Consider the following 27502-nt stretch of genomic DNA (forward strand, 5'->3'; position numbering starts at 1 on the left):
TCACAGAAAACAAATCCTGGCAGTTTTTTTCACAGCTTTATATAAAAATTTGCAGCCCAGATGCACTTTTCTTTACATAATTGAATTTAAATCTCTCCAGATGTTTTTCAGTTTAAGAGAGGATGCCCCCACCATGGAGATATATAGAGGCATGGAGAACATCTGGGTGGGGCTTAGAAATGTCTCTGGGCCCCCTACCTGAGAACTTAAACACCATTCTCTAAATAAATTCCTTCTTATGGTGGGTGTTGATTAGTTAGCTCAGCACCCATTAAATAGGAAGCAATTTTTCCTTGATGAAGTAAGAAGTCTTTTTGCCACTAAATTGTGTTCAGAATTGGTATCGAGGTAAAGAAATGAGAAAAATGTTTTATGCACCCTCTTCTTAATCTTAGCCTTATATCAAAAGGTAATTTGTTTCCTTTAAGGAGAAATCTAGCGAGTGGGACTCTTTTAACTTTGTAGTATTGATGTGGGTTGGGGACCCTTACATTGACCTGTATGTGACTTGGGAGAATTTTTGTGTTTTCAATTGTAGATATATGCCTTAGGATGCCGAGTTAAGCATTATTAGCAAAAAATAAAAGTAAGTAGTTTTCAACTCATTATATTCTCCCTGTAAACTTTTAAAACTTAGACCACATATATGTATGGAAATGTCCACCAAATCATGAGTGTACAAGTTGATAAGCATTTACGGAAATTAGTATATCCTTAAACCAAAATATAGTGCATTACTATCCCCTGGAAGCCTCTGGGTCATTTCTCCCTTTGCAAAAAGAAAACATTTCATTTCATGTTCAGGATTCCAATCTGTACCTGTTTTTGAACTTTATATAAAATGGGTCATGCAGGATATACACCTTTTTGCCTGGCTTCTTTCATTCAAAAGCCTGTGAGATTCATCTATGTATGCTGTTCTTTTCAGTCACTGAAATAGTATTCTGTTGTATAAATACATTCTCATTAAGTTTTTACTTTTTATTTGTTTAAAGTTCATTTATTTTGAGAGAGAGAGAGAGCGCGCACACAAGCGGGGAAGGGGCAAAGAGGAGAGACAGAAAGAATCTCAAGTAGGCGGTACCATCAACTCAGAGCCCGAGGCAGGGCTGGAGTTCACTGAACTGTGAGATCATGACCTAAGCTGTGATCAAGAGCTGGCCGCTTAACTGACCGAGTGGCCCAAATGCCCCTCATTAATTTTTTTAAACTGGAGATGTACATTGTGGACACCCAATTCTGTAATGTTGGATTTGAGAAGCCATGGAAACTCTGCCCTCTCTCACAGAGGATCAATTTGGGTAAACATTTAGATTTAAAATATCACAGCATTACTCCTGAACCAGTTCATCCTCTTTCTAATCTAAACCTCCCTTTCTCTCTTTTTTACTTTAAAGGAAAATAGCAAATCATTAACTTTGGTGTAAGAGACTTACGGATACTTATTAAATTTTCTGTCATCTTCTCTTTGGTTGTTCCTTGTTTTTAAAAGCATTTTCTTCCACCCACTTATTCATTCACAGTTTTGCTGCATTTGCTAGTTTATGATTCCACAACATTGTTTTAAATCAACCACTTATAATGTCTCCCTAGACATCCATGCAGTTGGTTATAGAACCTCAAAAGACTACATTTCCCATTTACCAGTTGAATGCAGCTGTATGTGAGTTGGGAGACTGGATTCGAATCCTGACTTCCCCTGGCAAATTACCTAAGGTGCTGCAATTTTTTTTATACCTGAAATATGGGGTACAGACGCCTACCTTGCAGGGCTGCTGTGTGGTTCTCATGACAATGCAGGCAAAACATTGCCCATGTTACATGTGCATTACATGGTGACCATTATTCATGATTAAAATCTCTCTTAAGCCAGATCATGTCTATCTATGGTCCTGTGACTGGAAAGCACGAGAATGAGATGTGGTTCATACTTAATGAAACCCTTATAATTGTTAGTGAAGATGGCTTTTGCTCCACAATTTCCCCCAAATGGCGAAGTGGCCCTCATCCAGACTGTAAGAGCCACTCCTAGGACTTCATAGCTGTCACGTGTAGTGTAGCTTCTTACATTCTAAAGGAACACTGAACTCCTTCACTTGTACTTGACTACAGGGATGGCTTACTTGTTGAGTTAGGTGTTTCCTCAGGAGTGTGTTTATCCCTCAGTTTGTCCATGTATTAATTGAATTTTGAGTCTCTGTTCCTAGAGGGTGGTAGCACATATACCAACTATCTTTCTAGAGTCACACAGAGGAATTTAAGAGCTGTGTCTTCTTTAACCTTTATATACGTCTATAATGACATACATTTTTACATAAATGTGATTATCTTCATGAAAATACACCCCAAAGATGAAAGGTGCATCCCAAAACACTCCACATTCTTTACGCTTTACAACTTGGAAATATAAATTGAGGGAGGAAAATCAGATGATCTTAGAATTCATCTCCTAGTCACTCACCTGGCTGCTTCAATTTGATCTTCAACTTCAAATGTTCCCAGTCTTCTGTTGACTGCGTGCATGATCTTATCTCCTTGGTAACCACTTCCTCTGCCATCAAAGCTAGCTACGATAATGTTTTCTGTGCTTGCAAGGTAAGTAGCCCAGTTGAGTCTGAAGATAGCGTCTGCTTTTTGACTACACGGGCCTGCATATCTGTGAAAAATCCCAAATTGTTAGCCTTTGTGGTTTTTCTGAATCAAATGAGGAGTGCTTATATTTCTACTCCCTGTGGACAATAAGTATGCATCTTTCCAGATCATGAGCCTGAAATTGTGCCAGCCACTAGGGTGCCCACAATGGTCCCTCTAAAACTTGGCAACATGACTATAATGGCTGTGTGTTTCCTTCAAAGATGCCCATCAGTATTATCTTTGAAGACTGGTATCAAACACAGACTTCACAGGCCAACATTTTCTAAGTCGTATGTTTCTTGGAAATCAAAGAAATAAAGACTTAACAGTTGGGACAGGGAAGTTGTGTTAGGAAAAATTAATGAGAATGACAATAAAGGCAGCTTTGAATATATCCTTCCTCCCTGGCTTACCAACACTTCTCGACTACAAATGTATTTCCTAGGCTGGAACTTCCTTAAGGACCACTTTGGTGTATAATATGCACTGTTTTCCCCGCAACCCCAGATGGGGTTGCACACTAAGGCCACAAATGTGCACGAGTCATTGTGGAATGGGCCAAAGTATGAATGAATGCTACTCCTTAAAACTTCAAAGGAGAAAGAAGTAGACTGTATTGAAAAATGGGCATGTTGTTGTTCAGCATTCTACTTATTAACGTGTTTAACTCCCACTCCCAAACAGCTGGATGCACACTTTCCATCAAGCCCTCTCATTTCCATTTGTTAATCAAGACAAGCTCCCGATAGCTCCTTGCATCACATTTAAATATGTCATCTTTGCACGATCTACGAGACTCCTGGACCCAGACCTTCTCCTATACCTCTCCCTCCAAGCCCATTTCTCCTACTGATCTGTTCACTGTCCCCTCCACAACATGCCTTTTCTCTTCCTAGTGAAAGAAGTCAAAAGAAGTTTGATTTTAAACAAACATTATAGTACTTTAATTTTAAACTAAGTATCGTAACATTCTAACTTTAAAGAGACAAATGCTCTCATGCATTTCTTGGGTGAGCAAACATTTTTTAACAACATGTGAAATGATATTAGATTCAATGATATTAGATATGGTAGAGTAATAGCTTCCCTTAATATTAGTTATGTGTCAAGTTACCTAACCCACTAAGATTAAACAACATTATTTTAAGAAATAGAAAGCAAAGATTTAGACATGTTAGGATGGGAAGAGGAAAATAACTGAAAAAAACAGGCAGTAAATTTACTCTGTTTTTTAAAACTTTCCTTATAAAAGAGAGGTCTAATCATTCCTTACTAGGTAGTCAAAGAAGATAAAAATATCACTGTTTTCTAAAGGATCTGTTTTCAGTAGGGGGTTTGAAACCTAAAGCAAACTAGTGTCACTGTAGTCAAAGTAATAAGGCTTACTGAAAATCAAACAGCATCTCTTGAAGTTTAAAATACCTTTTTTCTCTTTCTTTGAGCTTTTTTTTGTTTACATGGAACTGTAAATACAGTGCAACAGGCTGTGTTGGATATTCACGTCCCTCCCTTCCCCCTCCCCATACAATGGGCGCAATAGAACTCATATAGGTTTGCAAATCACCTGGTGTGCAGCAGGTCCCCAGCACATTTGTTGGTTTGTTTTTGTTTTGTTTTTAATAAAGGAAATGAGACAAGCAAGGACAGGAAGAGTGGCATTGTGGCATCATATGTGAGTTCAGGGCAATTTTAGAAGGACTAAAGTAAAATATATTCCCAGTAATTATCAAAAAATATTTTACAAAGATGCCATATTTAGAATTTGCATGAGTTTACATTTACTGCTCAAAGATTTGTGTTTCAGAACTTTCTCTAACACCTGAAGACGTTTGGATTGTAATGAATGATTTCCTGTATCACATCGTCTCTTCACCAAAGATGCAAGTGGAAAATACCAGGCAGTGATATGTTAGAAACTAATGGAAAAGAAACCTGATGTCCTAGTGAATCAAAGGCCACCATTCAAGATGTTTGGGGAAACTTGGGGGTAAAGAAATTGTTAATACTATTAATACCTATCTCTTACATGTTAAAATGGGCAAGAGGTAAGGATAAAACTGGGACCTGAAAATTCTTTGAAATTCTCTTGTAGTGCAGAGAAACAGATCAAAACAAAATTATGACAGAAGGGTGTCTACTCTCTCCATTAGAAAGATGGTAGAAAACAAAGATTTGGGTTGTGATTGCAAAATGGGAGAAGGAAACAGTAAAACTGCTTACAATGATTCAGGAAGAGAGGAAGGATTTTTTTTTTTTTAACATTTTTTAAACGTTAATTTTCTGTAAACTGCCCTTGGGTAAAAACATGTACAGTGGTTAACTTCCAAATTGTTCCTTCCTCTTGAATACTTACACGTCTATTAGGAGAGGATATTTCTTGGATGTATCAAAATGAGGAGGCAAAATCATCTGATACCAAAATTCTAAACAAACAGAAAGATTAATTAGTAAATTAAGAATAATTATTAGCACATGATCTAGGTCTCTTATCCCTGTCAGTGATAAATCATAGCTAGTAGTCAACAATTTGTTAAATTAGAATTGAGAAAGAAAATGAACTGCTTGGATTCAGCATGTTTTTAAGATATAAACATATTCTCTTTCAGGTTAGGATACTAGTTAAGATTAAAGCCATAAAGTCTTTTCTAATGTATCTATTAAATACATTGGTGCCTTGTAAAATAAAAGTGCATCTTAGAATTGCTAATGTTTTGTTTTTATGATTCTGTTCTTTGGCATCTGATCTACTTATCTAGTTTGTTTATGGCTTATGTTCTAAGCTTTCCTCCAAAATGTTTTCCTCTTCTTGAATTTCCTTGAAGATGTTTAGGATTTTTAGTTGGCCCCGACTTTATTTTAAAATTCTGATTTAATAACATTTTTGTAATTCTTATTGCCATCCCAGACCGCAAAGCTGAGTTCCCATTTTCAGCTCTGTGTTTCACAGAACGAAATCAGGTTTACACGGCGCAGACTGTTGTGAACGTTCTGTATGGTCTGCAGATCTGTTTTATTCTCTGTGCTTGATTTAGCATCAGTTTAATAAAATTTGCCCTAAGTAATGAATTGGTTTCCTTTGCTCCCAAATTGAAGATGATGAGTTAGACTAATAAATGTTAAAGACACACACACAGAGACAGAGACAGACAGAGAGAGAGAGATGTTTCATATTTTAATCAGATTATTTCCAGCTTCAGTAGATTTAGCTTGAAGGCGAAAAAAATCCATTATCTCTAGAGCTGCTTCTTTCTTGCTTTCTTTCTTTCTTTCTTTCTTTCTTTCTTTCTTTCTTTCTTTCTTTCACAGTTATTTCAGTTGATGTAAAAAGAAAGGTTTAGGAGTAAAATCTTTATATAAATAGATTTCTCTTTAATTTGTCTTTTGCTGATTATTTTATGCCTTCTAAATTTAAGTCTTTATTATTTTTCCATAGAATGTCAAGCTATGTGTTGACCATATTGTTTTCAGTAAGGATGCCAAACCCACCATTTCATCTCTCCTTTGTTTGAATGGGTACTAGTTGATTAGAAGTGTTTTAGCTCCATCATTCTGAAGATGGAGTGTTTTCTTTTGGGGGGGGGTTCTTTGAAGTCACCAGTCCCACCTCCTTCTGCCCCTCCTCCAAGACCTCAACCCCCACTTCCCCCCAGCCCTCCTTTCCTGGAGTTTGAATGTACAACCACCTCCCAGATGAGGTGGCTGTGGAAGGTGGTTCTGGAAGCTCCAACCTCCCCAGCAGGTTGTCCATCCAATCCTATGGCTTCTCTGAGTCAAAAACTTTCAGGGTCCCCCACTTTTTGTCAAGTCTCCAGTATGCAGTGCCTTCTGCACCAACAGTCGAGGTGGCTCTCCGGAACTCTAAATTCTTGCCCACCATGACTGATTCAGGGGCCAGCAACACTGGCATCACCCAGGGGCTAATTCCAAACTCTGAACCCTGGGCTCACCCCTCCTTGCTGGATCACAGAGCCACATTAGCAAGGTTCCGGGTGATTCTATGCACATTTCATTTTTGAGTAGCCCCATGCTGAGGAGTTCTTCAGAAGCACCCTCTGTTTTCTGGTGCTTTTCCTGCCATTTAATCTTGGATGAATCTTTTCTATTGAATCTTTTTGAATATTTTCTATTATCACCCTATATATTTTTTAAAATGTGAAATAAATCAGTCCTGGTGGATTCCCCCATCCCCCACGAGTAATTAGCTCTTAATGGAAAAAACGAGCAACCAAATAAAAACGACCCGACTGCATTTCCTGCTCAAAGACCTCTCCCCACCCCCCACCCCCCCATTCTTAGTGGTTTCTGCACATCATCCAGGCTCCCGGCACGGGGACTAGGCTAACTGTGGCAGGGAGAAGGTTAGAAAAATCCAAGATTTCTCTTCCGAGTCTGAAGTTTCAGCATTTTACAGCCAACCCTAATTTTTTTATAGTCATCTCAGATATATTTTTTACTTCTTTGGGTTAAAGGCAAAATATGTCAGGATATCATTAAATTAAACGGGCAATTAATACTTTATAGAGCAGAGTTCCTAACAAAATGAAGCTGGGGTATGGGGTAGCAATACTGGTTTTTTTTCCAAAGGCTTCCTCTTAACAGAATTAAATTTCACATAGAAGGGTGCTGTATTTGAAAACAAAACAAAAAGTAAAGCCAGCAGTTCTCGTGACAGACTATTTCATAGACAAAATAAACTTAGGTTAGATTTACATATAATATAAAATGTGTATTTTCAGATCAAGTTGTCACGTTTGGAGAGATTTTTATTGGGGTTTCCGTGAGCAGTTCTGTTCTGAAAGAAATTCAACTTACTTGTTTCATTCAAAATAATGAAGTCCAGTTTTTTTGAGGGCATCTGGACCTCCTGCAGCATTTTATCCAAAGCTGAATTGTCTTCCAGGACCCTCAGTTCTAAATAAATATTCGAGACAGCAGTCATTCATTACAATGTGAAGAATATGGATTGTGCAAGGCTGTAATAAGTGGCAATTCACTGATGGACTATGCATTCTTTTTTTAAAATAATTTTTAAAGTTTATTTAGTTATTATTGAGAGAGAGAGAGAGAGAGAGAGAGAGAGAGAGAGAGAGCGCGCACAAACTGGGGATAGGCAGAGAGAGATGGAGACAGAATCAAAAGCAGGCTCCAGGCTGTGAGCTGTCAGCACAGAGCCCCACATGGGGCTCAAACCCACAGACCTTGAGATCATGACCTTAGCGGAAGTCAGGCACTTAACCTACTGAGCCACTCAGGCACTCCAAGGGACTATGCATTCTTTAGATTAGAAACCTTGAGTTCAAATCATGGTTCAAACACTCTAAAGCCAAAAAAAATCCCACTGTGCTAAGTACATGTTGGTCCTATTCACACACACTTTTCTAATGAGCAAACGAAAGGTGAAATCTTAGAAAGTACCTTCATCGTTGCTACTTCGGTGTAGAGTATAGAGGGGCAGACCAGGGCCTGTTAACATAACCAGGGAAAAATGTTTTAGGTGAGATTTTTTTAAGAAAGAAAAGGAGATAGCATAGTTTTCAAAAACGGCATTTGTTACCATTTAACTTTGATATCATTTTGATACCACTTAGCTTTGATAGAATAACTATCATAGTGGTATAAGGGGCTTACTAAGTGGTAGCTGGTTTTTTTCTTTGAAATAAGTGCAATTTGATTGTAATAAGTATTACCGGAAAGGCACGAGGATCAGGAGAATGAAGCAGAAAATGAACCTCTGGCCCTACTGGGTACCTTGGGCATGTTGCTTTCAATTTCCTCATCTGTGAACTAAACCAGCAGACCCCTGACAGCTGCTATCTTTCCTTCCCCACCCTAAGTCCACAGTCCTGCGATGACCACGCCCACTCTCAGGCCCCGCCCCATCAGGGTGGAGCTCTGGAACCAGCCCCTCCCCCCCCCCCCCCCCCCCCGGGAAGGGGCAGATTCTCCCCCCCCCGCACCCCCCCCCCCCTCTACGGAATCCCGAGCCAGGGGGCACATCTGCACAGTGCCTGACTTGGATAAGCTATTCCTTTCTGGCATGCAAAAGTGTTTTTCTCACATGAACATATCTTCACTATTTATCCCAACTGTAGTAGTTGCAGACTAGAAGGTAATGTATAAAAAAGCTATTTGGTGAGCTATTTAATTTTCATGCATTTAGATAATATTAATGTTTTACTGGTGATCAGAACCACAGTGATGGCATTATACAGACCTGGGTTTGAACCCTGGCTTACCTGCTGTGTGACTTAGGACAACATATCTATGCTTCGATCTCTTTACATACAAAATGAGGGCAATATCTACTTTATAGAGTTTTCTTAGGAATCAAACAAGACCACAAATATAAAACTTCTAGCACAGTTCCCAGTATGAAATGCATGCTCAAGAAGTGGTGACTAAAAACAGTCACAGAAACTAAAATGTAACAATAAAGAAACTGTGCTGGTAAAGAAAGATTCAGTTAGCTGGTTTGGAGGTCTCTTTTCGGTGAGGGGACGATTCTTTCCAGAGTATCCAGATTCTTTCATTTTGAGAAGTAACCTAGCATAGTGCTTATCCGAGTGCTTGGGAGGTGGAGACCTGGGCTTGGATCCTGTTGTTCTGCCGGTGCCACCTCTTATTAGCTGTGCCACCTGTGGAAGTCCTGTTGCCCGTCCTTGCCAAGTTTCTTCATTTATCATAAAGAAAATGAAAATAAAACAGCAACAGAAGATGGAACAGTGGGCAGGTTGGGTGGCAGGCACTACCCGCATGTATTTTCTCATTTAGAGGGGCAAGTGCATAAAATAATAAAAAATCGACACTTAAAAAACCTACAACAAAAAATCTAATATATATCTATCTCTATCTGTCTGTCTGTCTAAAACAATGAACTACCTCTATTATACATAGGCTCCACTGTGTGTGTGTACTTGTGTGTGTGTTCAAAAGCAAGCCATGCAAGTCTCTTGGCCAGAAGGGGAGGAAGGGTGGTTAACTCACCACTTAGAGCTTGCAGAGAAGGGGACTTCAGTGATTTCAAGAGCACCTCAGATTCAAGAGAAGAAAACTGAGCAGGGCAGCAAGAATGTCTCCCAGATGGGACAGAGAAAGGGACAAATGGGCAGACTGAGCCAGGAGGGTGGTGAATGATGTCCGAAGAGAAGAGGGAACGTCAGCCGGCGAGTGGAAGGCTGGAAAAACGTGCAGCCTAAGGGAATGTTGGGAACCGCTTTGGGTAGACAGACAGACATGGTGATGCTGTCTTCCCTCCCCATGTCCATTCACACTTACCTGAACATCTAAGTTGATAGTACTTTGCCTCTTTACTAAATGATACAGAATAGTACTGACACCTCTCTGGTTTCAGCTCACAACTCAGGCATGCCACTTTCGTGTAGTCATTAAGTTGGATTCTGTGAACCAATGGTGGAAATTAAGTGCTTGATGAAAGAAGAAATGAAAGGATGGAATTGAATAATGCCATATTCTGGTTTCAAAGCTATCAGAATGTCAAAGCAATGCTCAAAAACTTCTTTTTAGTGTGAGATAGATACATGAATTAATTCGTAATAACCTCAAACCTCCTACTGTTTGGAAATAACATAAAGCATCTAATAAAGCCATTCTCGTTTGGTGACATGTGGAGGTTTGATTTATAAAGGAACCAAAGCTCTTCTAGAACAGAAACTAGAACTTACAATTCTGGTTAAGACAAGGAAAAAAAAACAACAACAACAACAACCCAGAAATTGTTCTTCAGCTAAAAAGACTCAAGTCAACAACTTGGTGGAGCTCTTACTTATAAAGATTTCTTCCTCCTGGCATTCCTTTATATTCATTACTAATGTAGTATCTGGGAAGAAAACAAATGAGATGTATATTAATTATGTTTTTAAAGAAAGTCAAGCACACTTTGTTTAACTCAACACCAAGCATTAGTTCTGGCCCTTCTTGTATCATTCTTCCCTGCTCCCTCTCCCCCAGAGGCCATTTTCCCCCATTATCTCTAAACAGGAGATTGTAAACAGACTAAAATATCTGAATGCAGGAATTGCTCCCTTCATTAAAGTGACAAGTAAAAACTCAAAACAAAACAAAAAAAAAGAAAAAAAAGAAAAAAAGTCTCTCATAAGAAAAATGTGACTGGACAAGTAGCCTGAAGTTGAGAGCCCATGTGTACCTATTTTTTCCCATATTTTCTGTTCTAGAACACAAACTACCATCTTCCTGAGGGCCACAGAGCCACTTCTAAAGAGGACCTTCAAAGACTGCTTTGGGCAGGGGCAAAAATCCTCCATGGTGACACCCGATAACGAATTATAAAAGTGCCTTAGATTCTAATGAAAAATAACACTCCTCAATTCATGCCACAATTCGTGCATGGTAGCTGACAGCCTCTGCAAAGCTTTCCATTTTCCAAAAAGCGAGGCCGAAACATGGACAGATATAAAATAGCCTTTGCAAGCCTTCCAGAATTCGGTGACAGTTAACATTTCACGAAACGCCCCTGATTCTGGTTCAGTGTTCTAAGACGTTTAAGAAAAAGAGGCTACAGCTCTTCTAATGTAAAGCAGGTAAGAGCAAGAGGTAGAGCCACTTGGTGGCAGGGTATCAAATCTGCTAAGCATATGTGAAAATCATTAAGGCTTCCGTATGTTAAAAAGAAAAAAGTACTGAACACATTCCAAATAGACTATTCTTTATTTGTAGGAGATTTTCCCCTATTTCTGGGCAGAGAGGGTGTGATTACAACAACTATATTTACATCCATCCGATCGATTATTAGAATACTCACAGGTAATCAGTGGTAAGAGCTTCTATCCCGATGACTTCCCAAGCTCCTTTTGTAATAAATGTGCAATCCTAATGGAATTTTTTAAAAAGAGGTTTATGAAACTCTCTCGCCAAAGTTAAGTGGAGGGTTAAATCATTTATAGCAACAGTTCAGATGATCTTGGGCCTTTTTGGGTGTCCCCACCCCATCCCACTGTACTCTAGATACTGCTTTGGAATTTGAATTAATCAGATTATTAGTACACCTTGATCGACTTTACCAAATGATTTCCATGTCAAGTTAGTTGCATTAAAAAAGAGATCAACCTGAAGTAAATTACGTAGGAATACTCACTTTCTTATCTATTTGGAAACGGCAAATGTGTTTGTAGCCATCTTCGTTGCTGATGATCTTGTAGAAGTTCCTCCCGTCAGAGGTAAAATGAGGTTCCGCAGGCCTAAACTAGAATAAAATAGAAACAAAAAACACATTAGAGCACATTAGTCTCATCTCAGCACCAACTTTAATTTTTGAAAGTCCTCTCAACATCTCTGCCCAAAACCCATGCTTCATTTACTTGCCAAATGAAACCACAGTGTCTCAAAAGAAAATTCTCCTTCTAGAAAATGCAGACAAAAAGAGCTCTCTCAGGGAATTTTTTGTGCACAGTAAATGAGAGAAAGCACATAAAAAGGCTTACACAGGACACTCAACACAGAGCAGTGGTATTGTTATCTTTGGACATCTCTCTGTGGATGATAACTCAAGGACTTCTGGCTACAAATGGGCAAAAATCTGTTCAGTTTTATGAGGTAAATTTTCTCAATGTCACAGGTGTGCTTTCTTGAAACACACTATTATTATTATCGTAACTGGAAGTTTGTACCTCTTAATCCCCTTCACCTATTTCACCCATCTCCCCACACCCCGTCCCTCCCCACAACCATGAGTTGATTGCTTTCTGTTTTGTTTGTTGGTTTGAAACAGACTATTATCTTTACTGTTTCAGATAAGAAGTGGTTTGTAATTTGAGGGATTTATTCCCTCTTTTTAAAATACATATTTCCTTTTGAAAGCCAGGAAGTCTTTAACCATTTCTGGACTGGGTGCTATAAGGAATGTCTGTCGTATATTTCACATGGAAACATTTTTATAGTTACCATTTTTATGGTAAGTCTTTTCATTTTGCTAAATAGGATCAACAATTTACCAAAAAAGTAGTTGTATGGAAATATACTATAAAATTTCCATTTTTCACAGTTCAATAAAAGATAGTTCTCAGAACATAATGTAGTTTAAGCAGAAGAGTATCTATCCCAGCCTGAAAGGAATATGTCGCCTTACGACTACATTTGAGAGCAGGTAGGAGATGGTCTTTTAAAATTGTTGGTTCACTTTACCCTAGATGTTTCCTCTTTCATCAGCTCCCATTTTGGGAAGGAAGAAAAATGCTTCCCTCTTCTATTTAGTGATTCAAAGTGGATTCATTTATGGAGCAAGCTGAGGCGTGCAATACACTTGGTGTTCTCATTACAGAGCTCTGAAACACATTCCCCTCTCTAGACCTGTGTTCACAGCCTTATCTTTTTAATACATTTCCCTGTTTCCCCTGGATGGAGTTGTGCCTAGTAGAAATGTGTGAAAAGTGGCATCTGTCTGGTTAAATACAGAGAGGAAAAAACATATTTTTTTCAAAGAGTCGTGAGGAAGTGTAGCGTGTCTCTTGCCATGGAGGAAACCACTTTTCATGTTGGCAAACCTCTCCCCTCTGCCCAATCAATGCCTGAAGAAAAGGGACGTGCGAATGCTATCGGAACTCCGAGCCCAGCTGGAAGGGGTCCTGTTCCTGGACCAGGGGCCTCCCCTCTATGCCCTGAGAGATATGAGTGAAATCTTTACACATTTTGTTCCTTTGTTTCTGTCTTAAAGGAGACTTAATAGAAGTGGTCGTAAAAATTAGGCGAGATTTGTTCATCGTCTTTCTATGAGGTGCCGCAATGGCTGCACTTCCTTTGTGAACTTGTTTCGTTCCATGGTCTGGTGGCAACACGGCTGGTGATTCTGCCCAAGGCGGAGCGCAGCAGGAGCGAGAAGCGTGACAAGTCCCTGCGGGTCACCGTGCTTTCTTGGATGAAACTCTGCATCTGGGGCCTAGGAAAGCGTGAAGCCACACGAGTACTGTTTCCTCCAGAGGGAGGTACACAGCAGTGTGGTGTGTTTGCCGCTGCGTTGCTACTGGATGTAGTCCCATCTCCTTACACATTGGTGTAGGCTGTGGATGGAAGCCATGTTTTCTGCCTCCAAAGCACAGGACTTTGAAGATGAGGTCAATGAGCATATTTGGCATCTTAGAGGCTTTTCAGCATAGGTTTGCTTTTTACTTTCCAGGACCTACAGTTTGCCTCGAGTATGTCTTCTGTTTTGTCTGCTATTAAGTTTTAATTTGTCCTTTTACTTCTTCCAGCTGAGCATGTTCTATATTCTGTATAAAAAGATATCTCTGCGGGGGGCATTTAAGTATTTTGAGAAATAGGTCAAGTAATATTTCTGTTAATAGCAAATAACATAGGGCCCTCATTTGGTATATTTATTTTTTTATTTTTTATTTTTTTTGAGAAAGAAAGAGAAAGAGCACGTGAGTGCAAGTGGGGGAGGGGCAGAGGAAGAAGAAGAGAGAGAATCTCAATCAGGCTCCATGGCCAGCGTGCAATCCATTGTGGGGCTCCATCCCACGACCATGAGATCATGACCTGAGCCAAAACCAGGAGTTGGATGCCTAACCTCCTGAGGCACCCAGACACCCCGGTATATCTACATATTAAATAGCTCTGCGTATCTGATCCATATGAAAAAAACAAAACAAAACAACATGACTCTTAACCACTTACTCTTCCAACCCAGCCAGTGGTACTCATTTCAATGTGTTCTTGTGCCTAGGAAGAGAAAAATACAGGGACAGTGTTCCAGAGAGAAGTAAGCTATGCATTCTAATTCTTTAGCTGCAATTCATGGTAATACAAATGAAATGGTACTTAAAATAGTTGAAAACTGTCTCCATTTATATATTTGTATTTATGTTAGGACTGTCGCATTAGAACATTTACCTCTCTTGCCTAGGGCTCTGTCTCCATATGTGGCCCTGGAAGGTCCATCAGCATTTTCAATTCAACAGGTGCAGAACAGAAGATGATGTCATTTATCTTGTCTCCATCCCCACCAGCTTGTTCCTACACCTTCATTCTTCTGCCTAGTGCCACCACTCACCCAAGCCAGAGATGTGGGAGTCGCTCTAGATGCCTCCACTACTCACAGCCACCTCCTCAGCCCCTGTCTCCTGGTTCTTTGACTCCTCTCTTCCTTCTCCACGGTTACTGCCTTAGCTCGGGTTCTTGTCTGATTTCCCCTGGTTTGTTGTCATGACCTCCTGGCTGAGACCCTGTGGCTCTTTTCTTCTTCTAGTCTGCCCTCCACCCTGCTCAACCCCTGGCTGACCTCACTTGGCAACAGATGGTTCTATCTCATGATCCTCTTCTATTTAACACCTGGAAATAGCGCCCTGTGTCTTACTAGTCAGTCCAAACTCCTGGGAATGGTGCCTGAGACTCAGTCTACCCCCACCCTCAGTTCTCATCATTGTGCCTCAACCCAACCCCTGGTCCTCTGGGAGCCCCAGACCCTGCACACTCCAAGCCATTCACTGGATGCCTTTGCACAGCCTCTGCTCACAGGGTCCTTGTGCCCTTATCTGCCCAGGCTGCTTTAGTTCTTCCTTGTCATCTCTCCCATCCCCTGTCCCCAGTTGAGTGGATCACCTTCTTATGCCCTCCATTACCTCTGTACCTTGCTTATACCCTTTTAGGTCACAATATCTTGATAGTAGGATGATATGTTTTACAGGAAACCAAAAGCTTGAGATTTTTTTAGTTTGAATTCTGGCTGTCATGTGACCGAAGCAAACCCCTTAACCTCACTGAATCTCTGACTCCACTGTGAGTCTTCAAGAAATGGTATCTACTATTATTCATTATCATAATGGTAATCCCTACTAAGACATCAACATTTTGGGGACAGCATGTTGTCTAATTTGTTGTTGTTGTTTTTGTTTTGTTTTGTTTTGAATCCAGAGCTGTGCACAGAACTTGGGACACATTAGGTATTCAATGTTTGCTGTATAAATGAACAAAATGAGCACATCAAGATACAGGGTGCCCAAGCTTTCTGAGGCAAGAATCTTCACTGTGTCCAACCAGGATGGGAACAGGGAGGGGAGGTGTGTAAGCACAGAGCCTATTACCAGGAAATGGCTTGTAGAGGTGTGCTTGACATATTCCAGCAAACCTTCCCTGGGCTTTGTCCCTCCTGAGGCTGCTGGTCCCCAAAGGGGCTTTAATTCTGATTCACCAGCTTGGCCAAACCTTGAAGTTTCTTGTGGGAAACCCCCCAACACCCCAAGCACCTCAGATTTGAATTAACACTTGCCTTTGTCTTAATGTTACCACCCTTTCAGCCGGGTAGGTATCTATGTATGTTCTAAAGCTGTTTACTGCTTAATGATAGTCACAGTATGGTAGCAGATTTGTGGCCTTTTGAATCTTGTTTTCTTTCACACATACTCAGCCAGTCATTTGCCACTGCCCATATTTTCTCTATGGAAACACACTTCATGGCCCTTGCAGCCACTGGCCCTCTTGAGCTTTTTGAATTTTGACATCAAATTCTGTCTTCTGGGTTTCCAATTACCATCTCCTCCCCGAGTGATAATATCCATAACTAAAACAGTATGACTAGTGAGTAAAGGTGAAACGGAAGTACCACCAGATATCAGATTCTCTAAAAGTTAGTCAAAACTTACCCACTGCCTCAGGATCTGACAGTCAGAAAGAATAGAAACTCAGAGTTTATTTCCTGATTCCCAATCACTCACTTTGCCTGTTTTCATACTGTCCTTGGCTCACATGTAGCTTTAGAAGCAGAACATCCCCATTAAACCTTACCGCTGAGGAAATCCATTTGCCGGTGGAGTTATTATAGTCACGTATATCCATGACTGAATAGTTCTGAATCCTTCGGAGCCATTGCAAAGAAATTCTTTCTTCATTTGCCCACGTTACATCACACAAATAGTAATCCCTGGAAGGAAGAAAGGAAGGAAAAAATGGAGGGGTGGAGGGAGGAAGGGAGGAAGGAAGGAAGAAAGGGAGCAATGGAGGAAGGGAGGGAGGGAGGGAGGAAGGAAGTAAGGAGGGAGGGAGGGAGGAAGGAAGGGAGGGGAGAGAGAATAACTATTTCCAGACCTTGGTACAGACAGACATTTTACTCACTGAAATCAATCTTAATAGGCATATAATTTAAAATCGTTGTTGAAAGCATTTAATAACACAATATTTTACTTTTTCTGAAAGCTTAAAGTGTAATTTAGTTTTGAATGGAAATTAAAATATATCTGACAGGAAAAACAGTAGCTAACATCAAGTAGTGGCTTGGCAAACGTGACTCACACCACAGCTCGGGATTTTTCAAGTCCTCAGCTTGGCCTTTGGTGGTGCCAGGAAGTCAAGGGTGACATTTTCCCATCTCTTTTCTGCTGTCTTGAGAGAAAATTACAGGGAGGCCAGAGACACTGGCTGAGATTCGAATATTTTCTGGTAATTTGACGTGCTTCTCTAGAAAATTCTTGCTTTTAGGGTGAAATTACAACTGACCTTTTTCTCAACTTCATTTTCAAAGGGGAAAAAATTGACCCACATCTCTACAAACTTTGAAAATCAAATAATTATACTGTAAAAAATCTTTTCTCAAGACTCAAAACATGAACTTGTGGAAAAAAAAATAAGGAACCTTAACATAAAATTTATACAACTGGGGAGATCTCCAGCATTGTGTCTTCCTCCAACACATACCTTTAAGCAGTTTTGGAACTACCTTTTGATTTGTAGTGAGATGCATAGAATTCACACTTTAATTTTCTGCTAGCCTCCCTAAATATTTGCTCCGGATCATTTATATTTTATTTTATTTACTCTTCCTAGCCCCCAGTGTGATTTTGAACAATGATTCTTAAATCACTCCTTTCCGCTGTCTGATCAAAGCCTTATCCCCTTTTCAGAAAAATTCCCAAAGAATTTTTTCCTCCCCTCTCTTCCCCTCTGGCCCATGGCCATATCCTCTTCTTCACCCTGAACGCGCTAAAATGCTCCTTTGCTCTTCCCTTCCCAGGCTGTGACCACCCCCTCCTCGCATCTTTTTGCTCTCCTTACTTGACTGCAAGCTCTCTGAGGCAGGACCACAGCTGTCTTGTTCACAGGGTGTCCCCAGGCCCTAGCAGAATACCTGGCACAAAACAGACACTCACCGAAATTCTTGGAAGGCAGCACTGAAGGGAAAAATCCCATCCTATTCTTTGTGGCTTAAATAGCTCTGTCCTTCCTCAGAATTCACAGACCGTGTCCTACCTATCTCCACTCCCCTCACGGACACTAAAGCAAACAACCACTGTTTATTGAGCACTTAGGATGGATCACCACTTCGCTATCCCCCTTTTATTGCTGGGGACACCTCCTGTGTTAATGTCCCCAGGGGTACCTCCTCATTGTCTCCGCTGCTGGTGGCAGGTACTGAAAGATCACACCCCTTCACCCAGCAGCAAAGCACCACCTTCCCACATATAGGGACTCCTCTCCATTTCAGCCCTTTCTTTTGCTTATTAAGAACCGGTACACCATCAGTCTGCATGGCCGGTGTCTCATGAACACCCTATGAGCTAGGTCCTGGCTGCCCTCTTGGTTCAACCTTCAGTCTGAAACCACTGCAGTGCTCTGACTTCCTTAGGTCTTCTTCAAATATCCACTATGCTTTCTTAGAAACCCTCTTTTTCTACACTGATATAACCAGTCTTAAAGTGCTTACCACTAACGACTGCCAGGCTGCAGGGTGTGAGAGTGTGAGCCCCTCTTTGCACGCACAGGAGCAAGGGCGCCTCACTGGATCCAACTCTTCCGCCCTGTGCCCAGTCCTCAGGCATTAAATGAGAACATGGTAAGGCAAATAAATCTTCCCAGGAATAAGGAATAAATACTTACAGAGGGGACTGCAATAATGAAATGCAAGGGAGAAAGGAAAACTTTTGAAATTAACTTTCTAGACCAGGGGTCTGAAGGTTTTCTTAGTATAGAGCCAGACAGTAGATCTTTGAAGCTTTGCAGCCCACATGTGCTCTGTCACAACTACTTATCTCTGCCTTTGTGGCACCAGAGCAGCTACAGACAATATACAAACAAACGACTGTAGCTGTGTTCCAGTGAAATGCTGAGATTTGAAGTTCATATAATTTTCACACATCATGAAGTATTATTCTTCTCGTGATTTTCCTCCCCAATTACTCAAATTGTAAATTCCTTCCCCATCACTCAAAATTGTAAAAACCTTTCTTACTTGCAGATCATACAAAAACGGGCATGGGGCTGGATTTGCCAGTGGGCCTGGTGTGCTTATCCCTGCTCTATGCTAGTGGTTCTTACTCATAGATCAAATCCCTTTATAAACTGGATGAAAATCATGTACCTCTCTCTAAGGGAAAAAAAAGCCTCTTAACATACTTGCACACATTATCTCAGGGCTTCCTGGGCATCGATTAGGACCAGGGGCTCTAAAAAGAGCCTTCCCTTTTCTAAAGTGGCCTAGTAGGGGGAAGGGGCCGGAAGGGGGCGGGCAGAATACTCTCTAACATGATTAGTGGATCACCTGGTACAAAGTCCTTTTATCTACTAAAAACCATAAATTATGCTCCAGGTTTGGAAATCAGCAGTAGAGAAATAACTTTTCCCCATTTGAAAAAATGGAGTAATGGAATTTAGGAAGTCTGCCAGGAAACTCACATGCATCTGGCACCTTCCCTGCCCATTTCTAGATCAAAGGTTCATGAACCTGTATCCTCCACTCCCTCTGTCACTCACTGTAGCCCGAGGTGTACTCTGTACCCTGTGATGCCTCCAGAATGGCCTTTCACCAGCAAGGGGACGGTACATTTTGAATTTTCATATAAACATACTTCCGCTTAATCACAGATTCTCTTCAGGATTTGCAATTAAGGGGAGACAGAATGACGCTGCATAACCCAGCCCTGAGCCAAGATCATGCCAGTCTGAGATGTCAATGACTCAAAAAAAAAAAAAAAAAAAAAAAAAAAAAAAAAAAAAAAAAAAAGTAAGGGAACCAATGACCCAACTGCACTTTTTATTGAAAGGTTTAAGTCCCACTTAAGACCAGAAAAATCCAACAAGCAGGATTATCAACTATCTTGTGTGCTATTTGCTGATTTTATTCTGTAAAAACAGAGAGGCATGTACTGAGGAGACTGGTTATGAAATGGTGGGTAGGAGCAGAAGAAGGCCTTCCCTTGAGCCAGTGGCTGCCAATCCCAGGTTAGGCAGAGTGATTCAACAAGCTCTTCTAACTTCTGGGACGGTATTAGACCAAGGAGAATATGGCTGACTTTAATATTAAAGCAGTGGAGTAATTCCTGGACATAACAGTAGGAGTTCAAACCCAAGGGGAGTCTACTTGTGCCTGGAACTGTTCCAGGGGCTTGACATAAAGCTCGTGGCACCCTATGAGGTAGGAACGCTAGAGTTCATGTTTTACAGACAAGGAAAGGGAAATGTAGAGAAGTTAAGTAACTTGCTCAAGGTCACACACTGGGAAGTGTTGGAGCCATGATTCAAACCAAGCAGTTGGCTTCAGATTTTCTGTTCCCAGTCATTCCCTCTGTAGAACCTCTACCCATCCCTCTGGTGAATATTGTTGGCTAGCTTCGACCCGCTTGCATTTTCTTCAGGATCGAACTCCTCACTCTGTGAGATCTATTTATTCCTACAGAGTGTGTGTAAACTAAACAGCTGAATTTTATAAAGCAAATTGTATTTGAATCTACTGGGAGAGACTTGCTTTTGAAGGTCATACTTGTAAAGTGCTGGCTTGCAAAGAGTAGGCATTTAATAAATGTCTGTTGAGTTACATTAATTCCCCTAATTTGTGTAAATGTTTCTTTTGGTATATTCAGGATACTTAACATCAGGTAGGCATTACTAACTGGAAAGAATATTGGAGAGCAATTGCTCCTAAGAGCAACTGCAGACGGTAGAGTGATTAATTCGGTGAATCACCCAAGGAAGTGGGCGTTCTGCCAGTGCTGGCCCCGGGCTCCCTGCCACCCTCTGCTCTGAGATGGATGCCAGCCCTCCTGGGGCTGCTGACAGATCGCTGAGGAGGGGTAGGGTGAGAGGGAGCCCATCCCAGGGGGCGGCACCCACAGCATGTGAGCTGCTGTTCGGCCTCGTTTCTGGAGGTGTCGCTAGCTTCCAGGGTATTTCAGTCCAGTTCATTTATCTCCCGGGTGGCGACCCTAGACCCCAATATCCTTACTTTATAGACCAAGGATCACCAGCCGTTCAGAGGAAAACATTTATCTATTGAATCACGCAGGAGCAGAAAAACAGGGTAGGGGCAGGCAGATCATGAGTTGGGTGTGACTGGTCCCTGGAGCCAATTGGCCAGATGTGGGGTGGGGTCACCTCAATAGAACATGTCCTTCCCAATTCTCTAGCTCAGGCCACAGAATTTGCAGATGGCTGGGAGGAGGTGGAAAGAGGGATTTGCTATGCAGGGTCACTGTGCAGGTCATCTTTGGTGCTGGCTGTATAAACTATTGCACACACATAAAGTCAGACACATAGCATATCTCATTCATCCACGCATCAGCTTATTCAATTTATGCTGCAAATACTGATTGGACACTTGCTGTATCCCAGGCACCCTGGAAGGCACTGGAGATACTACTGTTAAGATTGCTCCCTTTCTTATTACTTCAATCCAGCAAGGTGAAACAGGGCTCTAAATAAAGCAGTTAGGGGGTTTATGGTTTTTCAGTATGTGTGGTTTTCTCTTAAATATTTTGAGTCACAAACTCCCATTATGAGTCATCAATACAAATGGGCAGCCTAATGAATCTAATCAACCTGACCTCTCAATCAATGAGGGTTGGCAGGGAGGTTCTCCCTGATTCAGGTTCAGGCTCAGGTTGCTGGAAGGGTGGCCAGGATGCGCTTCTCATTTGTCAGCAGAGGAGCCCATTCCTAACAGAACAACAAACCAGCCTTAGCCTCCAGAAGGATTTCTCCTGCTGGAAGCTCCATGGTGCAAGGATATGGCCCAGAGGGAAAATCAGTGATGGGTGCCTAGGCAGAGGAGGGAGGAGACATGAGGACCCTCACAGGGCTACACTCCCGGCGATCCTACAACTCCAGGAAGTAGTGGATTGCTAGAAAACATAGCAGAGGGTGCCTGGCAACTTACCAACTTGCCTGGATTGACCTGGCCCTGCCAGTTGTTTGCATAAGGCTAGAAAATGGGGCATCACCACCTGTTGAAATGTTTTCCCCAGAGAGGACCTCCAGCATGGTTTTAGATAAGCTGTGGCCTCACTGGTGTTAACAGAGACCAGAGCTGTAACATTCCCTATATAACACATTCCTGAGGCATTTCCAGAAATGATTTGTTGGTAAAATGTGTCTCACACAAAATATCCCCAGTGAGTGAGGCAGTCCCCACCAGGAATGTAGCATAAACAACTACAAAGAATAAAGATGCAATGGTTCATTCCTACAGGGCAAAAACTAAGTCCTTAGACCTGCATAGGTTTCCTGATCTCAGGTCCTGGAACATGGTTTCTAAGTGGGGAAGATCCCATCTCTTCATCTGTGAAATGGCTGTGACAATAACACTGTAGGGAGTGTTTCAAGTGAGATGTGAGCGGAGCACCAAGCACAGTCCCTGCCCACAGAAATACTCAATACATTTAAACTCCATTATTCGATGAATCTGGTCTGGCAAGTGCAGGCCTCTGTTCTCTTCCCAGCTCCCATGCTAACACGCTATGGGACCTTGAGCAAATGAGTTTCTCTCTCTGAACCTCGGTTCTCTCATCTGTGTTCTACAGTGTTGTCCTGAGTGTGTTCTGGAACCCCTGCAGGTTCTGCCTAATATCCTGACTCCGGGGGGAAGCTGAGGGGACAGGGCCCATGCCTGCAACCTGAGCAGTAATCTTCATTTGTTTTCTGGTACTGTACTTCTGTGTTGCAGCTCACTTGGAAAAAAAAAAGGGGGGGGGCTTCCAGGTCCTTAAAAATGTTTGTAAACCATGAGTGAGATCTAAAGCCCCTTCCGGGTTCTAGTGTCTTTCAGAGCAGGAGACTGTGGCTCACCCTCCCTGCAGACAGATGCTGGCTGTAAACCATTAGGTCACAGGACCTGCTGCTCTTTCCCTGGACAGCCCCGTGCTTCCCTGCTCATGGGTCACCTTCCCCTTCAGTGCCACCTCCTTCAACTGTGCCCTTCGGAACCCTACCTCTTCAACCCACACCTTCCTTAGGATGCTTTCTTTGATCGCTGGGATCATGGAAAACTCATCTCCTCCTCCTCGGAATGCCTCTGGCCTTCTGCTTATACCTCTGTCATGTCTGCTTTTGAAGTCACTTATTGCAATGTGTTATATCCTCTGCTTGATCATAAATGCTGGAAAGGCAGAATCCAGCCCTATGGACACTTGTGAGTATAAATACTGGGTGCTCAAGCAATGCTGATAGAAGAGATGACTGGATGGGGCCACCTAGTAGATGTTAGAACCTCCAGGCAAATTTTTATACCTTTAGACAAACTCAGGAAGAACAATTTTTTAAATTTACTGATAATCAATTTCCTTCCCCCCCCCCCAAATGAATAGGTTAATACAGACATTTCTAATCAAGTCAATGAATTAATGACTACAGAGCAGAGCCTACAGCATGCCTGATGTGGTCAATTCCACCCTGAGAAGGATGCTTCCATGTTGCTCTGATGATGACTCCAGGAATCTGAGAGCATCAGCTGAATTCACACAGAAGGAGGCACCTAGCAGGGCACTTAAAAGCTCCTTCTTCTAAGTCAGAAAGACAGGTTTGAATATAGACTCATACTTGGTCATTTTCTTAACTTCTAAGCCTCATTTTCTTATGTGTAAAACAGGCATATGACAATAGTTGTCTGAGAGTTAGAGATTAATACAATAAAGCATGCAATAATGCCCTGTGTATGGCAAATAGTGAGTGTTCATTCAGTATATACAGGTTATTATTTAAAAGCAACAAGAAAACCAACATGATTAACAGAAACGAATAGAAAGCAACTTGCAGGCCTAAACTGCAGGCAATACCATGGTCATCTTTATAGGAAAAGCACAGGAGGCTGGGGGTACTCAGTGGCAGAATTTCAAACCATCAAGGATTATTTAGACAAATGACATCCTGAGGCACATCAGCATCATGAGGATCCCTCAATGTAACAGTTTCCCTGAATTCCTCTAGTTCTCATGTAGACCTGCAAAGCCCTCATGATCTGACCTCACTCCTATCACTCTCCTCTCCACTCATACAGCTCTGGTCATTTGGCCTCCTCCCAGGGCCTCTGTGCACCCCACACGTCCCCTCTACGAGGTCTCGGCACCTGCTCTTCCCCTGCCTGGATACTGCACCCTCAGGTATTCAGGTGGCTAGCCGCCCCCTCCTTCTCATGTCACTGCTCACAGGTTATCTCATTAGAGAGAGCTTCCTTAACTTCCCCCCCACCATCACCATCACCTGGCCCTGCTTTGATTGACTTCACATTTGTCACAGCAGGATTCTGTTTACCTGGTTGTTGTCTGCCTCCCTCATCTCGAGGGTAGGCTCCATGATACCTGGGGCCCTGGCTGCTCTCTCTATTCACTGCGCAACCCCATCATTAGAACTGTGCCCAGTGTGAAGACATAAAGCAGGTTCTCAACACACACGTCGTTAAAATGTCCTCCCTGAGAAGTGCGAAACTGTTTACAACCCGCACATTCTGGTCAAGAGTCTTACCCTGTCAACATAGCAGCGGGAGGAGTGATTTCTACCGAAGTTGCATTGGTGTTTGGGTTGAGATTGTCGGTTTTTATAACAAAGAGCTTTACGGTTGGATTTGCAGCTCCTGCCTAGGAAAAAACAATAACAGAACCGGTAGTGACAAAAAATATAACATCATTACACAGGTTTAAAATGGTATAAAAATGTCTGCATTACAGCCATAAAATTATAGTAATAAGACACATTAAAAAATTTAATATAGGGGCACCTGGGTGGCTCAGTCAGTTAGGCAACTGACTTTGGCTCAGGTCATGATCTTGTGGTTCATGAGTTTAAGCCCCAGGTAGGGCTCTGTAACACAGCTCAAAGCCTGGAGCCTGCTTCAGATTCTGTGTCTCCCTCTCTCTCTCTGCCCCTCCCCCACTCACGCTCTGTCTGTCTGTCTCTCTCTCAAAAATAAACATTTAAAAAATTCAAAAAATTTAATATAGAAGATTTAATACAGATAAAACGAACATAAAAGAAAGTCATGAAATGCAACTTACTCACATTCAGGCAGAAACATATGCTGACAGCCCAAAGCACTCCTGTTTAAATCATGGATGTTCATAATTTATGTATTTTGTGCAAAGATAAGCTTTTGAAAAATCAATTCTATTATTTTGCAAATATACTCTGACTCCAAAAGACAAGAAGTCTAATGGCTGACAGCTAGGAAGAATACCTTGGGTTCAGCCAAAGACACAACCCACCAAGAAAATGAGTTTACCTGAGTCAAGAGCCAATAATGCTAATTAGGAAGCAATCATTTGCACTCCAAATTCAGGTTCATCACATTTGAGCTTTGCAATCAATATGATGACAGAAATCTATAAAACTTTTTAATATATACACATAGATCTTCAATTGACAAATTAGTTAGAAATAATATATTTTTAGTGAGAGCGTTTTATGTGTTTTTTTTGCCAGTTTCACTCATCAAAAAATAACATTCCACTGAAAATACATCTCTATATTTAGTCTCTGATCTTTTTTTTTTCTTTTAACTTCCTCTGTCTTCCTAAAATGGCAGCTCTTCATGAAGCAAATTGAGTGAGTTGGTAAAAATAAAAATCCCTTTTCCCAAGTTGCTTACAGCAAAAACATTTACTATTAGATTTTCCTATGGATGATACTGTGGCCATTAATATTATGATACTGGTGAAGAATCCTGGTTCCCTTCTAAATCCTCCTCTTCCTCAGCTTACACTGCTTAACAGAGCTGTTCAATTATCATAAGCATGCATCCCGGAGGGGAGAGAACAGCCTTGAAAACCAAGATGTGACACTATTATTCCAAATGCAGGACGTGTGAAATTTACATTAGGGCCAAATCTATACTAGAATCACCGAAACTAGTCATGTGTCTGTTAATTAGCAATACAACCTGATGCACAACCGAGCTTTTCAACTTCATCGAGGGCACACTCCAACTTCTACAAATAAGATGTGATTCAGTGACAGCCTCTCTTTTCCTCCACTGAAACGTTTTTATTCCCCCTACCTCTTTCAAAAGCATTTCCCCCATCTTTTTCGGCTTGTCATTCCTCAAAGTTTTTGGAGAAATTACAAAACCTTAAATCACACTCTTTCCTGGGATAATAAAAATACTTTAAAATTGCCAGATGCTGTTGACTTCAGCAAGAGTAATCACAGCAAGCTGTTGAAGAGAGACTGACAATATTTTCATTAGCAGGAAAGGATTAAATGAAACCATTCTCTTCCCATCAAATCACGGAACCACCATGCGAATGGGAGTACAGACCTTTGGATATGGAATCCGCATAGTCATTGGGTACTGCAGTGACTCATCAGAGTAGAAAGAGTATTCAATAAGTGGGACTTGTGTGTCGTTAAATTGGGCATATGCTAAAAAAGTGCCTTTTGGAGACCACCACAGAGCAGAGTAGGCACTGAAGATTTCCTCTGAAAAAAGACATAAATTGTTCTGTTACAAGAAGTAGCTGATAAATTGGCTTTGGCATTCAAAATATTGTTCTCATTAGCTTTAGTAATTACAGTAGAGTTCAACTAATGAACCATTTTGCATTTGCTGGGCTTCCAAATTCAGAGTAATACAAATGAATAAAAATAAAATCTTCAAGGATAGATCTGGATTGTGAAAATAAGTAACCCGTTGGACCATTTTAGAATATTTTAGCACACAATATTTAATATAAGCTCTGCATTTTTTTTCTTTATCTTATAATCCTCTAAATTTATGCCGCAAAACGTACTAAAAGTAAATTTCACACAAGGGGCTGATTCTCCTTTCTAATTTTCAAACAGTCAACATGCCAGCATACTCTCCCCAACTGGGCTCAGTTTGTACTGAGCCCGCAGGGTACTGGTGGGTGGTGTGTGGCTCCAGACTATCAAACTAATATGGTGCCCACACTTTACTACTCTTGGCACAAACAAGGTGTGGGAAGGATGAATTTAGAATGACAAGGAGCTCCGTGAGACCCCTATCAAGAAATACCTCCTTCACTTAGGCTAGAAACTAAAGACTCCCATGGATTAACACACTCCTCTGGTGTATCCATTGATGGTGAGAGAAGAGGGTCAAAGAGGGAGGCAAATGAAAGGAAAGGTCTTGCTCTCCAGAACACTGTTGGACTCATTCTCTGGCAAATGTAGTTCCTTCCTATGTTGATTGTGGAGTCTATTCTTGGGACTTCCAATCTCTGGCTCTTAAAATGCCAAAACCTCTTTTACAGAGGGCTCAGGTAGAAGAGATGGAGACTCCTAGTCTTTTATGTAGATTTTTTAAAAATTTATTTATTTTGAGAGAGACTGAGCATGTGCACGTGCGCACGCAGTGGGGAGGGGCAGAGTAAGAGGGAGTGAGAATCGCAAGTGGGATCCCAGCAAGGGGCTCTATCTCACCACCTTTGAGATCATGACCTGAGCCAAAATCAAGAGTCAGACACTTAACTGACTGAGCCTCCCAGGCGCTCCTCTTTATGTAGATTTAACCCACAAATCCCATGTTCTGCTGTGGGTGTAAAGGTAAAAGCAAAAGCATAGAGACTTGAATCTCAGAGTTAGCACATGCCCCAATCACTTTTCTGATTCCTGAAGCCTCTTTACAAGTTTCTTCCCAATGCTTGTTTTCAATAATAATAACGGTTAATAGCAGTACCAGTGACAGAAA

The 27502-nt window shown here is 41.4% G+C and overlaps 1 protein-coding gene across 2 annotated transcripts in view; it reads right to left on the reverse strand.

The window, feature by feature from the left end:
- DPP4 (dipeptidyl peptidase 4) overlaps positions 1 to 27502 on the reverse strand; it is a 109553-nt gene that overhangs the window by 15543 nt on the left and 66508 nt on the right. For both annotated transcript variants that reach the window (XM_086718751.1, XM_025934890.2), the window contains 12 exons: positions 26111 to 26271; positions 24322 to 24434; positions 16387 to 16522; positions 14281 to 14325; positions 11747 to 11854; positions 11414 to 11481; positions 10418 to 10471; positions 9910 to 10031; positions 8050 to 8097; positions 7447 to 7545; positions 4988 to 5057; positions 2462 to 2656 (listed from right to left, as the gene is read on the reverse strand). In XM_086718751.1, the coding sequence (XP_086574877.1) occupies positions 2462 to 2656; positions 4988 to 5057; positions 7447 to 7545; positions 8050 to 8097; positions 9910 to 10031; positions 10418 to 10471; positions 11414 to 11481; positions 11747 to 11854; positions 14281 to 14325; positions 16387 to 16522; positions 24322 to 24434; positions 26111 to 26271 (1219 nt within the window). The remainder of the gene's footprint in view (positions 1 to 2461; positions 2657 to 4987; positions 5058 to 7446; positions 7546 to 8049; positions 8098 to 9909; positions 10032 to 10417; positions 10472 to 11413; positions 11482 to 11746; positions 11855 to 14280; positions 14326 to 16386; positions 16523 to 24321; positions 24435 to 26110; positions 26272 to 27502) is intronic.

Source organism: Puma concolor, chromosome C1, assembly GCF_028749965.1.
Source record: "Puma concolor isolate L17-30 chromosome C1, mPumCon1.1.hap2, whole genome shotgun sequence".
Taxonomy (NCBI): domain Eukaryota; kingdom Metazoa; phylum Chordata; class Mammalia; order Carnivora; family Felidae; genus Puma; species Puma concolor.